General features: G+C 40.5%; 1 protein-coding gene across 2 annotated transcripts in view; it reads left to right on the plus strand.

Moving 5' to 3' along the window:
* The first annotated feature begins 5,018 nt into the window (after positions 1-5,018).
* Positions 5,019-15,544, plus strand: part of MAPK11 (mitogen-activated protein kinase 11) — a 53,935-nt gene continuing 43,409 nt past the window's right edge. The window contains exons 1-2 of one of the 2 annotated variants that reach the window (XM_058022933.1): positions 5,019-5,097; positions 7,802-8,126. In XM_058022933.1, coding sequence (XP_057878916.1) covers positions 8,119-8,126 — 8 coding nt within the window. In that variant the 5' untranslated portion in view covers positions 5,019-5,097; positions 7,802-8,118. The remainder of the gene's footprint in view (positions 5,098-7,801; positions 8,127-15,544) is intronic. The other variant, XM_058022934.1, reaches the window with a different exon arrangement.

Consider the following 15,544-nt stretch of genomic DNA (forward strand, 5'->3'; position numbering starts at 1 on the left):
CACAGTCCAGTAAATTCTAATTCCAATGTTTTGACTACCTGTGCCCTTAAGCTCTATCTACAGATGCAAAAACATTACATGAAGAGCATTAATTGAGTTCTATCTTTAAAGTTACCATGATAAAAGTGTTTATAGTGGAAAAACAATGAATACAAGACAAGTGCCATATCTCACACAGAACAATGATACTTCACACTTTCTCCTGCTCGGAGATATTTAACTTTCTACAAGTGTGACACTGCTTCTGTGCTGTTTCCTGTGTTGTCCCTAATATGTCCTTTCTGAAACATGAAGGAACAAATAAAGAAGCTTGTTTATTCAAGGACAAACACTGCCATTCCTTTGCATAACATCTTTGTCTATCTTGGGATGGAATTTGGTCCATCTCCTAGCACTCTACAATACCTTACAACCTAGTCTGGGCTGCTGCCAGGAAACTAATGTTTAAAACCACCTAAGGGAACATCTCAAACTTGTTAAACATTTCTACTAAGATTTCTACTCAGAGGAATCATAAGCTGGGGTAGGTAACATGGGAACCTGGACTAGTTCTTTGAAGAATTCTTTTTCTTCTCCATGAAGGAGCATTAGCTAGTTAGGGCTCAAAATGGCTGGTTTGACTCTCATGGACACTGTCCCCTCTCAGGCTCTCTACAGTGGAACCCACAAGTGAAAATCCATGCCCAAACATAGCACCCCTGCTCCACCAAGCCCTCAGTGAGGCTCAGGCAGCACTGAAATTTTTACAGAATTGCGACAGAGTACAGTGACCTATGCCAAAAGAAATTATTTCCTGTTATAATAAGTTTACAAATTAAGAGGTAATTAAGTACTACTTTTTTTTTTTTTTTTTAACTTTGGAGCTCCTTGTACAGTTTTCCCTAGCCTAATCAACTGTAGGAAGTTTTGCATTCTGACAACATAAGCCCGGGCTGCCTCCTATGGAAAACTGAATTTTGCTTCCAAAACAAAAGCTTCTCAGAGGAACCTGTCTTTTTCCCTAGGAATGAGACAGTTGTGCCTCTATAAATCTGTCCTATTCAGCATATCTCAATTTGACACCTAAAAGATATGTAAAAAGACACTCCAGAAAAATTAAGCAAGATGGAATTTTAAAGAAAATCATTTCTGACAGGTAAAAATATCATAGTAGACCGCAGATGTAAATCACATATTTGTGATATGTCTGTCCAGCTATACTAAGGAAAGAGTAAGAAAGGAATGAAAAAAATTACATGTATCAGTCTAATTAGACAGAATAATTTCTTACTTTGAAATAAGCATTAAGCATGGAACAGCATAGCCTTCAAAAGTTACTGTGAAAACAGACACTTGTCATCATGGTATGCTGGAGAAGAGGCTGGAAGAGCTAAGGGAACACTTGTTCCATGTTCTTGCAAACTTTGGGTCTCATTAGCTGCCTGTTGAAAGTGGCAAAGCTTAGGTTTTCCACAAGTTCTTTTATCACTTCTTTGTTTTCACCAAGCTGTTCACACGGACTCTGATGTCGCTCAGTGGCCTAACACAAAACCAGTCTGAGCTTTGGAAGAGTGAAAACAAGAGGAGAGGCAGGAAGCAGGCACTGCCTGCAGGGAAAGTGCAGCAGGACACAGCACACACCTGGCTGCTTTCCCCAGAGCAGGGGGGCATTCCAGGTGAAATCCCCCATCTGAAGACCACAGCATGATCCACGTCTGGTGTGATGGTAACTTGTTGCTGATTCAAGCTTCAAACTGCAATGTAAATTAAAATCTAGTGAACATGCATGCCTCAGGAGGCAGCAGTTTCCTACCTCCCAGACCCAAGTGAATGATCTTTCTCAGGGTGACCTTTCATCTGGCAGGAAGCTATTTCCCTGCCTATTCCCAAAACACATCTGATTATTTGAGGAAATGTGACAGCACCTCTGCATTGGATTAATTCAGAGGACAACAGTAACCTATTCACTTTCTAATTCTAACCAATTTTGGGTTTAAAATCAGAAAATGAAGTCAGCCACAACACACTGTTACATTTCACATCTGGAATGTGTGCTGCAGCTGTACTTCAGTCTCAGGGCAATTATTTCAATCCCAAACCCAGTTGTTGTAAATAAATCTAATTAATTAGAATGTTTTTCCTATGCCTTTACAGAAAAAAACCCTCGGTATTTCAGCAGAACCATAACCAGAAGTAGATTTTTGCTGCTGTTCTGCTCAGTTGTCCCAATTTATAAGAAATGTTCTTCAGTTAAACTTCCACCTATTTCCCACCCACACAAACTCAGTTTTATCTCAGATTTCTGACACTTCTATCTGAAAGTCTGCATGATTTCCCTGAAGCCTTAGTTTAATGCTAAGAAAATTAAAACTACTACATTCTGGAAATTTTCTATACTGTTATTTTAGGTCCATTTCTCAGGTTTTTTTCTTCTTTAATGAGGAGCACACAGCTTGCAAAAGTATTACAAACACTAAAATAAACTGTGCACACTTCCCAAATTCCCTGGCTAGAATTCCCCCTCCAGATGAGACAGCAAAAATGCTGCAAGTTGATAACTATTAGCAGTGGACATTCTCACAAAGCAGTAGACTAAACAGCTTCCTGCATTCCTAGGAAACTCTTCTCTCTCTCCCAGCAAACTGAAAAATAGACATTACTAAGATTATACTGTTCAAGTACAGTGATTTCCAGTTAAAACAATCACTATTCCAAATTATTTCAAAATTTCTGAACGATGTCACACACGACTACAATTTTGCTTAAAGTAGGTTAAAAATGCTTTTATTGCAATTTACTGCCTTTTGTAATGCAGCTGCGGTACAAAATACCGTCGTAGTGTCTTTGCATTTAAAAAAAAAAAAAAAAAACCCAAAACCACTAGCTCGTTGGCCGAGACTTTTAGTCAATCGCACGCTGCGGGTTTCTTTTAGCCGTGTTCATTCCATGACCGTGCCCTGCCCACCCGGGCACCACATGCTGCGAGGCCGAGGGCTTGGAGCCGAGGGCGCCAGGCCCGCAGTGAGCAGGCAGAGAAAGCTCTGCCCGGAAATCTCCAGGCACTGGCCTTTATTTGCCAAAGTCCTGAACACTTGTGTAAAAACAAACAAGGGCTCTCTGGGCGTGTTTAAGGGGGCGGCCAAGGCCGGCCTGGGCCGCGCCGTCCCCGCTCTCCCGCAGCGCCATCGGGGCAGCGGCGGCTCCTCCGGCTGGCGGCGAGCGCCATCTGGCGGCGGGCGGGGCTGCGGCCCGGGGCCTCAGCGAGGCGGCGGGAGCAGCTCCGGGCCCTCGGCCTCGCACGGCCTGAGCCCGAACCTGGAGGGTGGACGGCGGCAATAAACGACGTATTGCGCTTTAATGGCCAGGGGCTTCAGTTCCCACAACGCCTCTAGTTACTTAGAAGCTCTCGGAGAAGGCTTTCCTTTTGTCCTTTCCCAATTCTGCTCTGATTCGAGAGAAGCACCTAAAATAATACACCTGCATGCCGTGTACACCTGCATGCCATGTACACCTGCACACTATGTACACCTGCATGCCGGCACACTGATGCCGTGCCAGGGGGCCGTGGCATCAGTGACATTCCTCTGGGGATACTTCCCTCTTTAGGAAAGGCTGGCCAGCCTCCCCACAGGGCTCTGTAACCTCCAGGGCCTGACCATCGCTCAGGGAGTAATGCCAGCCCTGGTGTAATAAAAGACATCTTGAAGACATTAATTCGTTCATCTTTGCACTGTTAAAAAAAAAATTGACTGGGAGATTTCTGCTGCAATTATTGCATGAAACTGTAAGTACCTCAACATCACACATGTTGCCAGTAACCCCCAGTCTGGCCGCGGCCATTGAGCAGCAAGAGCGAGGCCACATTATCTGTTTCTTTGTGTGACAGGTTAATTCTACAATCCATTCTTTTCATGGGCAATAAATTTCACAAGGAATGTCGTCTCTTGGTAACACTGTGAAATATTTCTCTTCGCTTTTGCTTTCACCTAAATTATATGGCTGTTGTGAGTCAAGTGCTGATAACATCCCCCTGTCCTGACTGAGGGCAGTACCAGGGCCAATAAACATTTCTGACAAAATTTTTCAAACACAATTGCAACCTCCTTGTCACGGCCTATTTTCAGAAGACAAGGCTTTCCTGCAAGCTGTTTTACAATTCTACTAAGAGCTGTACTCTGAATAATAGACCTGAGTACTTGTGAACATTCTATAGAGATGTCACGTGGCTGGGGATCAATTAGGATGAATAAGCCCAGAACAGAGAAAGGGTGACAAAATTAAGACAGTGTTAATGCCTTGGCAATCCCATTTTATACAGCAATCCATGCATTAAGAGTATTTTGTCTCTATAATTTTTAAGGTATCTGGCAAAACCATTTCTCTTCAACTTACTTGGTAGAATATACATCATCCAGATGTTGATTATGATCTGAAAGTGAGAGGCATTTAATTCACAGCTTAAATTTCAATAGACTTATGAGACATTTATTTAAATACTGTGAGAAAAATAGTTTTCCTAGGTTAAAAGCCAGCTGCATGTGTGAAAGACATGAGCTGTCAAGATGTTATTTCAGAAGTCCCATATCTTTCCATTAATTATTAACCCACTGCTTCCCTGTCATTAATTAAAAGGGAGTGACTTGCATACTTTGTTGCTGGGCAACTATAGGAAAGATCAGCAAACTTTGTATGAATGATGGGGTTTGAATATCCCCAGCCAGGTCTCCTTCATGTTTTTGAATGCAGTCCAGTGTGGTCAAGTACAGCCTGATGTCTTTTCTTGGACATTTTTTAACTAAAGCAAATACCTATTGTAATCAGGTAAACCTTTTGTTCAAACTCAAAAAAAAAAAAAAAAAAAAAAAAAAAAAAAAAAAAAGAGGGGGAGAAAAAATGGGGAAAAAAAGGGGAAAAAAAAAGGGAAACAACCAAGCAAGGTTCACATAGGGTAATTCAAAGTGATTATTAGGTAACAGAAATACTAGTGTTGATATAATAACATTACTTCTAAAACAAATATAATTACTCTCTCTCTTGCAGTATTAACTGAAAATCACAAAGAACAGTGTGAATAAGAATCCAGTGGATAACAGAAGGAAAGAGCATTTCTTTCAGAAGGTAAACTGGAGTATTTTTCTACTTATTTTGTCTGCCTAGCTGGTAGTGCATACTGATCCTTTTGCCTTCTATACTATGAACAATGCTATTCTGCTTCAAAACTGAGCACTTAAAGGGATTAGTGTTTGTTGATTGCTTTCATGAGATAATATAGTCTTGTTCTCCTCTATGCTTTTTACCCATAATCTTTTATTTCCAAGGAGAAAATTCTGATTAGCCCTATGCTTTGAATAGCAGAATTATTTCTTAGAGTGTGACAATTGTGTAATCATTCAAATAAGCCAGTGAACAAGCCGGTAAAAATTTATCCCCAGCATAACAATTCTGATTCAATTGAAATTAAAACAGTCAAAAATCCACAGTACAGAGTTAAATTCCCTTGGGGGTTCAACAAGTGAAACCTCTCAGGCTGGAAATACCTGCTTTGATTTCTTAACCAGATTAATGCATCAGCCTTCCAGACTATACTGTGTGTTAAAATACAGCAACATAGACCAAGACCAACGAAACCAGTTCATAAACAAGCTGAAATTGCTTAATGAATAAAAAGCAAAATTAACATTGTAGCTCATATAGGCATCTGGGCTTGGAAATAAATTATGAAAGTCAGATTTCTAACAACTTTTTTTTTCAGAGGTGAGCTGAACTTTAAATGGTTTATATTAGAACAGAAAATATGCATGTGGCTTTTCAGAGAGATGTGGAGGGGCTTGTGGAGCACTGAAGCCAGAAAAAGCAGTGATGATACAATTTCTGTTACCTGGTGGTTTATGCAATGACAAAGTCATGGCCAGAATGGCTTTAATTTGATGAATGGTTAGAAGATCAAGAATGCACAATACACCCTAGAGCACTCCTGCACTACAGGTGAGATGAAGACTCTATGGCTGTACCTGGAATACTGCCCAACATTAACTTCTGCTTTCTTTGAAGAACTCTGAAAAATGTGAAAGGACTTCCAGAATGACTTAAAATAATTATATAAAGCCCAGGGAACCTAATAACAGAACTTCAAGTTACTTAATTTGTTGAAGAGGAAGCTCAGAGTTGATTCAATTGAATATCTCTGTAGAAGATTTTTAATAGTCAGTTTCCAGCTAAAGAATTTTCCTGTCTAATAGACAGGAAGATTCTTTAGCTGGAAACTAAGCCAAATGAAATGAGAACAAAAATAGGACCACATTATTCACAGTGAGCATAATTGAGTCCTGGAATTATCTACTCAGGAAGCAGGTGTTTTCTCCATCATTCTTGGTCTATCTGGGACAGGTATGAGCTTTGCACTATAGTGTTTGGAAAGAGATACACTGAAACCTGCTGAAAAACATTGCTGCAGTCTGTCCCAACAGTGAAACTGCCAGCTTGCCCAGATGCAGCAAGAAAAGCTTGTGATTCAGCATGAAGTGCCTGCTGCTGCCATTACTGACACCAGCAGGCTGTGTAGAAGCTATTTCAAATCTTCCCATGGTTGACATAGCAGCTGAGAGGAGTAAGAAGAATGTGTTACTTGGATCTAAAGGTTCCGGTGCTCCGGCACAGGACCAGGCAGGATCACAGGTACTCTAAGAGCCAGGCTCAGCAGCCCCTTTGGACCTCCTCTTTCCCATCACAGGGGGGTTCAGCCTTCCAACTAGCATGACCCTGATGCCAGCCACATGGTGTGACTCTAGCTCAGGAACCATACTTGAGTTGCCTGCATGCCTTAGCAGGCCCAGGAGTCACCCTCTTGACTGGCCCTCTCAATGTAAACCTGAAGTTAAACCCTCTCCAGGTTACTCAGATAAGGAGAGGGCATTCTGTGAACATCTGATTGGACAAAGAGGCAATGTGTGGACAGGGGACATGGGGAAGAGGGTTGCTTTGAATATTTGGTGGTGTGATGCTTGAGAGGTATTGTTGGTGAGTGACCAACACATGAATCACCAGAGTTCAAAGGCAGTAACCTGGAGACAAAACACCAGGAGAGCCAAAGACCTTCAGATAGAGAGATTTAAATAGCCTTCAGATAGAGATATTTAAATAGCCTTTTACTTCCTTTATGTCCTGCCAAACATAAAGGAAGTAAAAGGCCATTTAAATATCTCTCATGAGCACAGAAAGCATAGAGAGTTCTTAAAAGGTTCTGGTGAGGCTATGAATAATTGGAATTACACACATTCACTCAGAACTGAACAACAGTGTCAGCAAAGCTGTGGGACTCAGCAGGACCAGCTCACAGCTCCAGAACTGTACCTACCTGGGAAACCAGCCCAGCTCCATGGCAGAGCAAGGTGTGACTGTAAAATATGAGTTGGTTGCATTTTAAAAAAAAATTCTAATTGAAATTTCAGTGCAAATGAGGTATTCAACAAGGAAACTTCAACAAAACTGTTAACATTTGGTAAGACTATAAATATGATTAAGTGTATGAGAACATATTAAATAAATATTAATTGAATCATACGAGGCTGTACTCTTTGTATATTCTGCATAACATAATCTCCTTTGCAGAGGGGGACAACTTAAGTTCTTGTTCACAACAGGTTAAAATGGAATCAATTATTAAAAGTTTCTAAAAGGAGCACTGCATTTACAATTCTCCTATGTAAATTCAATGACAGTTCTCTTGATCTGTAGTTTTGATTTGTAATAGATGTAGTCTTTTACATTACTTATTTCTGAAACTTTAACCTTTAAAATCTTCTCTTTTTTCTTGGTTTGAAAGACAGGTGTCTGCCAAGGAAGGGGGGAACTTCCATGGGAAAGGAAAATATAGCCCCCTTTCTTCCAGATTATTATAACTTTGAAATGAAGGGGCTTTCAGGCAAGAATAACAGTTCTTTACTAGTTTGTATGTATAACAAGGCAAACAAACAGGAGCAACAAGAAACAAAACCAGAAATCCAGTAACAGCCTTCTCTTGCCTGTCAGGCACCTTCCCCTTGGAGAGTGTATAAAAGATTTCCTCAGTGTGGAGACATTGACATTGAGAGGCTTCTCTAGAATTGAGAGAAATTAGGAGATTCTCTGCACACCACTGTCATGTGTTGGTAAGTGACATTGACTTTTAATCTATATTATTTCTTTGCTAGCTGAAACATTGGTACCTTTATTATCATGCACTGTATTTTTATCTTCAAGTTGCTCTTTTTGTGTTATCTATCCTGTGTAGTAAGTAGTCTGTTTGAAGTCTTATGTCCATTTTCTTTGGTCTCCTCAATAAATGATTCATGTTTTTGTAGGACTGATCATTATTAAGAACTTGCAAGTAACAGTGAATTTTGGGGTGCTGGCCACCTCAATAAAGCTGCTGTCTACTGCTAGAAACTTGTCGAAGGCGGGGACTTGCCTAAGTTCTCCCCTCTCACTTTGTATCATATATACAGCAAAATTTTATCTCTTTGTGAAGATTCTCACTGTAATTTCAACTTTTGCTTGGCATAAGCTTCCAACTTGACTCAGCAAAATAAGTTAAAATATATATTTATTTTGTATTTAATCTATTAAATTTAAAGGCCAAAATATTGCCAACAGAAGCATCTAAAGATGCTGGAAAGAGTTCTGCAAATTTAGTTTGACTGAGGTCAGTGGCAATGGCCTTGATCTGCACCTGAATTAGTCCAGCTGCTGACTGAATGCTTTGAGCTCTGCCTCAGGCATTCCTTACTCTGGACAAGCTGCTTCTCCCTGCCTGTGTGCTCCACAGCTCCTGCCCGTGGGAGCCTCTGTCATTAGGAGGTCACCTGGAGTCACCAGGAGGGCTGTCAGAGAAGTTCCAGACCTCTGGAGGGGTTTTCTGTACCTGAGAGGCAGGCTGGAGGCTCACTGCTGTCATGTAATACAGATGTGCATTTCCTTGTCCTGAACCCACCAGATGTGTGCCTGCTGATGTGAAAAAGTAGGGTTACACACCTCAGTACAAAAACAAGTTCTATTAAGTGACTGTTTTCATGTTTTATAAGATGTCTAATAAGCTTACTTGAAAAATTTAACAAAATGGGTTTCCAAATTCCCAGCTAATCTGTCTCAAACAGTGACCAATAGCTAAAACGGTGAGGCCTGCATAAGTTAATTGTTTTACACAAATATCTGATATGTTGACAATTTAAGCCTTGAAATGTGCAGGTTATTTCAGCCAGGTCATTGTGGAAATAATTACAAGGAAATTTCTTTGGAGGGCAGCTACTTTGTAAGGGAGTGTATGCCTGGCTTTTATTTTTCTGATTGTACAAAATTTCCCAGGTGGGGCAAATGAAGCCAGGACCAAGACAATGCAATCTGCTAAGTCTCCTAGGAACATCAGCATAAAAACATGCTGCTGAAATGAGCTGAGAGATATGTCTTCTTGGTGGATGATATCAGTGTTTCATAAAGTACTCTAAATCCAATATGTTTTGAGGATAACTTCTTACTTTCTTGCAAAAACAGAAAAAAAAAAAAAAACTCATTGCATTAGTAAATTAAAAAAAAATTCAATAATGTAATCATCCTATCTTTGCAGTGATACATAATCCTGTTGTTGTCAGATTAAGACTGTTTTTTCTCCTAACTAATCAGATGGAGGGATTAAAACCTGCATACACAAGTGAAACACAAAACAGCCAGGGGGAGAGAAGGCAATTTAAAAGGACGGATGGGCTAGGAGACAGTGACATGCAGTGGAAAGACCATTGCTGGAAAGAAGTGTCTGTCATGAAAATGGATTGGCAGAAATGTGTCCACAGTGGCACTTTGGCAGCCTGGAGGATCTGCTCTTCTTGTCTCCAGCTTTCCAGCATACAGGTTTTTCAGGAGGTTTTTTATGAGGGTGCACACAAGTGACACAGATTATGAACTTCACAATGAATTGTCACAGCTTGGAATAGTTATGATATATCCCATCTACAAAAGTTCCAAACATGGCCTTATGTGTAAGCAACTGCTGCAGCAAATTAGTGGCTCTTTCCCAACATCTAACAATTTAAAGCTGTGATAGGCACCTATTTAAATGCACTTGCTAAAACCATTGCCTCTCCTTAGTTCCCCTCTCAGAGTAATGCCCAATGGTACCTTTTCTCTTCTGCATGGTTTGTGGTGCTCAGGGCAGCTCTGTGCCCCTGGAAAGCCAACAGCAGCTGTGCAAGTGGCATATAGACTCAAAAATACTACAGGCAGTTTCTGAATCACAGAGGATCAATATTAATTACATTTCATCACTTTGACACTGTACTGGAGGAAAATAAAAGCTAAAAATAACTTTATTTTCCCTGGTAATCCTCTTCCTCCTTTTCAGTCTTTTCATTCCATTTCTCTTCTTTAAACTCCAGTTGCATACACAGGACTAGCTCAGAGGCATCCCAAACCATGTTAGAAAGAAAAATTTGCTTTATGTGGCTTTCAAAACTTTTTGATCCTTTGATCCTTGACTAATCTGAGTGGGAGTTGACCTCCTCTCATCCTGGAGTAGAGAAAAGACACCCAGGAACTGCCTAATTACCAGCTGTATATCTGAACTGTCAGGTTTTCCCATCATGCTCTTCCATCTCTCTCCCCTCTGACAAACTTATTTTTCATGCATCCTTCCTTACATTAATTTGAAGAGATGCTTTTTTCACTTTGCCCTTTCAATATTTTTTCTTTATTTATCTCTTCAGCTTGACCTTTTTTCTCTCATTCAAGATGATTTTTATTAAACAAACATGGTAATTCATTGCAAGTTGCAGAAATCTAATGCATAGCACCAGAAGCCTTTCACAATTTCTCTAAGGTTTCTCAGAGTTACACAGAATTTCTCTAAGTTCTTCAGATTTCAGTCTGAAGCCAGAAAGATATGCTTTGGATGTTAACTCTTTTTTCATGTTTTCTTAACTGTTATTTATACACAGTTCCTTCATCCTGTGCATTTCCAATTTAATCTTTAAAAATAGCTCTTTGAGGTCTCAGACCTTTTAAGGATGTGGGCTGCTTTTTAAGTTAGCACTTTTCCCTTCCAGTTTCTAAATCATAATTTCCCACAATGATCACTGCTTCTTTACACAGTATTTTCAGAGACATAGTCTAGCATTTTCATTACTCTTGCACAACAAGTCATTTTTCTTTAACACTATTACTCATACTCTACTTTCTAGGTCTTCATCTCTCTTTTCACTGATTTGTTCCTTATTCTTTCTTTGTGGTTCCATTTAATCACCATTTGCTCTGTGTACAGCTGCTGGCTTCTTTTCCCCCAGCTATTTCATTTCTGCTGAAGGCAGCTATTTCTGCTGCATCTCTCTCTGAAAGTACCCCTTCTTCTACATTAAAAGTGGCAGTCTCTTTTAGCAACTTAATTAAACTGGAATATTTCTGTCAATAGCACTTACAGTTCCTGCAAGGGGACATCTTGCATTGCATGGAAGTGATAGCTTGCTAGAAAAGTTTCATTAAAAATAACAGAAGATCAAACTTCAGGTCTGACTCTTCTCCCTGTTTCAGCAGCATGAATTGCAGTTGAGTTATCCCCAGTTTGTGTGAGGAAAAGAGAGGAGGATCTGGCCCTCGATGTGCCAGTAGAGCCTGTAGATCACCTGCATACATATTGGGACATAGTTTTTGAGTACTGTAGTTGTAAGTAGTATGAATTTCCAAATAATTGAGAAAAATGTAGATCCCTGTTCCCCTCCTTCCTCTTTCCTATTAGTACTCATTAACAAATGCATCCAGTCATGAGTACAGGAGTGGCTTCCCAGACCTTCCACTAACATGGTGGCCACACTCCTGTGATTCAGCAGTCAGGAATCCCTGTTTGTGTCAGAAATATTTCCCTGCTTTTACAGAACAGCTCTTTTGCCCAGAATGAATTTTGGTTCTTCATCAGTTTTCACTTCTTTTGTTTAAATGGAGAAATACCTATTCTGATGAAAGGCAACATTCTGGACAGTGTGGTATGACTTGTCAGAAGCAAATCAGTTTGCAATCAGATTGGGACTGTGTAGCTGCAGGGATTTTTGTAGTCAGCAAGGTGACTACAGTGAATTTAATGGAAGTTTGGAATAACTATTTAACATTACATTGGCTACAGTGTGATGAAGCAAGGGAACTCGTGGGCCACAGCTCTAGAACAGATTAACAGACTGTCATTCCCCTCTCATCATGAGCTGACATAACTGTGTGCTGCTGCCATCATCACTATTTGCATCCCACATCAGTAGGTTTGATTCTGTGTCTCACAGCAAAGCTGACTACTAGAACACTAGTTCATGTGCTTATGAGTTCCACATAAGCACATAAGTACCTTCATGAATGCTACCACAACTTGAGATCTATTAAAGTTTAAAGAATATACAAGATTAAGAACTACAGCACTTGAAAATAATAGACATCCTCTTAATTAGGGCCAGAGTCCAGAAATACATTTGGTGTAACAGCACAGCAAGGTGTTAGTTGAATGAGTAGGTCTTTAGCCATCAACTTTCAAATGTTAGGAAAGTATCAGGTAAGCTGACACTTGAGGTATAGGAATGCAAAGCCTTTAAAAATGTGTAGAATGGCTTTTTCTCCCAGCAGCTAGCAGGGAGATTTATTTCTAGCTTTTATTATTTATTTATTTTATAAATAAATAGCTTTTAGCTTTTATTATTTATTTATTTTATTTCTAGATTTATTTCCAGCTCTTGTTTTTCATGATACATTTTTGTTCCATAGTTTTTTATTTAAGCTTTATATTTTTATTGTAGAAAAACATGATGTATTTTGAATTAGTAAAAAAAATCAGCAGACATCTACAAGGAATATGTAAAATGCAAATCACAATGATCAATACCAGTAGTTCAAAGAAGAAACTTAAACCAAAGTTAATTTTAAGGCTGCATCTTTCTCTCACATGTTTCTTAAAACTGAGTTAGTTCTTCTTCACTCTGCTAAAAATAATTGATGACATGGTAAATCTCCATATTCAGTGATTTATATTTCAGACTATTCTTCAGATAGCAGCCTTGGCCTGGCTGTGAGCCAGACAAGTCTCTTTGTGTTCCCTTTCTTTCATTCATCTTTTTAAAATGCTTTGTCTTTAAGTTTTTAGCCTAGAGCTGTAAAAAGGCAACTTGAGACAATAGAGATCTCAGGATATGATGTGATTCATAGGAGACATACCAAATTTTAAAAGCTCTTTCAGTCTGGAGCTTTAACAGCTTCAATTAAAAACTATGTTTTAGCCCAAATAAATGCACCCTCCTCAAAGACAATTATACTCTAAAGCTGGAGAAGCAGCCTTTTTCTAGTGCATATGCCAAGCTGTATTTTCTTTCTCAATTTAGAGGTTAGGGGCAGCTCTGGTAGAAGATCGATGGGAGCAGAGGGATGCTACCTCACAGAAAAGTGATACCAATCAATCAATTGGCAGTACCTTGCCTCTGAAGGACAGGGACTGCCTGTGTTCTTTAAATTCAAATTATTTCATTGGATTCAGAGGAAACTAGAAACAGTTGTCTTTTGCAGGTGAATTTTCAAATCGTAGAATTTCCCAGCACTGTCCCAAATTGCCCTGTGGGCCATTCAGAATAGGCTCCTGTGTCACAAGTTGACCACTGGCCTTTGATTTTTTTTTTTTTTTGTGTGTGTAATCAATATGACAGAATTTAACATTATCTCTTGATTTGAAATGCCAAACACTGTGAAGCATAGTAATGGAGGGTTTATCCTTTTTTTGATCCTGCTGTATGTGCTATATATCCCTTTCACCCCTAGCAGTAGTGAAAACAAAGTCAAACTCACACAAATACCAATTCAGCCCTGAGCAATGGGCTGCATCCTATGTCCATGCTTTCACTGGTCTCCAGCAATAGGGACTTGTAACAACTGCTGATGAATCTTTACTGGAGAATGAGAGGAAAAAGGGAAACAAGACAAGATGCTGAGAAGATGATCATAATCTATTCTCCAGAGTTTCTTCTTGGACACTGATTATCCTTTTCACAATGCTTGCACCAGAAGGCCATGGCCAACATGCAGCATACTTGTGATGAACTTTAATAATGACACAGTGCAGCTGAGAAGGTGTTAGGCCTCAGAATGAATTTTTCCTACACAAGGACATGCTAGATTGAGCTAAATATGCTTCAAGGCAAGTGTTGTAAGGGAATTAACTTTCTTCTGAAATCTTTTATTCTTTGTTGGAATTACAGTTCATATTGCCAAGGCAAACTTCATAGATTGCTTTTCCAGACCCAGTGTTCCTGGAGCTGCAGACTCTTTGACTCTCTCATCACTAGACCTAAATCTAACCCTAACCCCGGCCCTAGCACAAGGCCTAGCCCAATCCTGGGTTTTCCTGATCTGAAAGATGTAAGAGCAGCAAGGTTGGAGTCCTGCCAGGACCACTTAGGCATGCCTTTTCCACCACCAGTGTTCCTGGTGTTGTGGTCTCTTTGATTCTCTGAACCCTAACCATAACACTCACTCTAAATCTAACCCTAACACCAGCCCTAGCCCTAATCCTAGGGCTCTAACCCTATCCCATCAGTTTTCCAGGTCAGAAAGATGTAGAAGCAGCAAGGCTGCGGCCATGCTGGAATGGCTGGCATACTGTTTCCAGCCCTAGTGTTCCTGGAGCTGTAGGCTCTTTGATTCAGTCAAGCCTAACCTTAACCCTGCCCCTACCCCTAAGCCTAAGTCTAAAGTCCCCAGCAGTATTGGTGTTCAAGTTTAGAAAGAAGTAGAAGCATCAAGGTTGGGCCCTGCCGAGATGGCCTTGGCATGCCACTCCCAGCCCAAGTGTTCATGGAGCTGTAGGCACTTTGACTGTCCCAACCCTATCCCAAACCCAAACTTTTAACCTTACCCTAACCTTAAACCCAGCCTTAGCCCCAACCCAAGCCCAAGACTATAGGTTTTCTTATAAGATCAGAAAGAAGTAGGAGCAGCAAGGTTGGGGCCTTGCCGGGAACCTGTGGGCTTGCCTTTTCCAGCCCCAGTGTTCCTGAAGCTGTAGGCTCTTTGGCTCTCTCAACCCTAACTGTAAACCTAACACTAACCCCAGCCCTAGTGCTAGCCACAGCCCTAGCACTAGCCCTTACCCAATCCTATGAGTTTTCCCAATCAGAAAGATGTAGGACCAGCAAGGCCTCAACCTTGCTGGTCCTACATCTTTCTGATGGGTTGAGGCCTTGCTGGGATCACCTTGGCATGCCTTTTCCAGCCCTGTTGTTCCTGGAGCTGTAAGCTCTTTGACTCTCTGAGTCTTAACCCTAAACCTAAGTCTTTATCCCTAGCTCAAACACAAAACAAAAACTATACGTTTCCTTGCTGCTCCAACATCTTTCTGATCTGGAAAACTCATAGGTTTGGTTGGATAAGGGCTGGGGCTAGCACTAGGGCTGAGGTTAAGGTTAGGTTTGAGAGAGCCAAAGAGCCTAGAGCTCTAGGAACACTTGGGCTGAAAAAGGCATGCCAAAACAATCCCACCAAAGCCCTGTGTGAGCCCAAGAACTGGACCTACATTTCGTAAGGTCTA

Source organism: Melospiza georgiana, chromosome 4 (genome assembly GCF_028018845.1).
Source record: "Melospiza georgiana isolate bMelGeo1 chromosome 4, bMelGeo1.pri, whole genome shotgun sequence".
Lineage (NCBI taxonomy): Eukaryota > Metazoa > Chordata > Aves > Passeriformes > Passerellidae > Melospiza > Melospiza georgiana.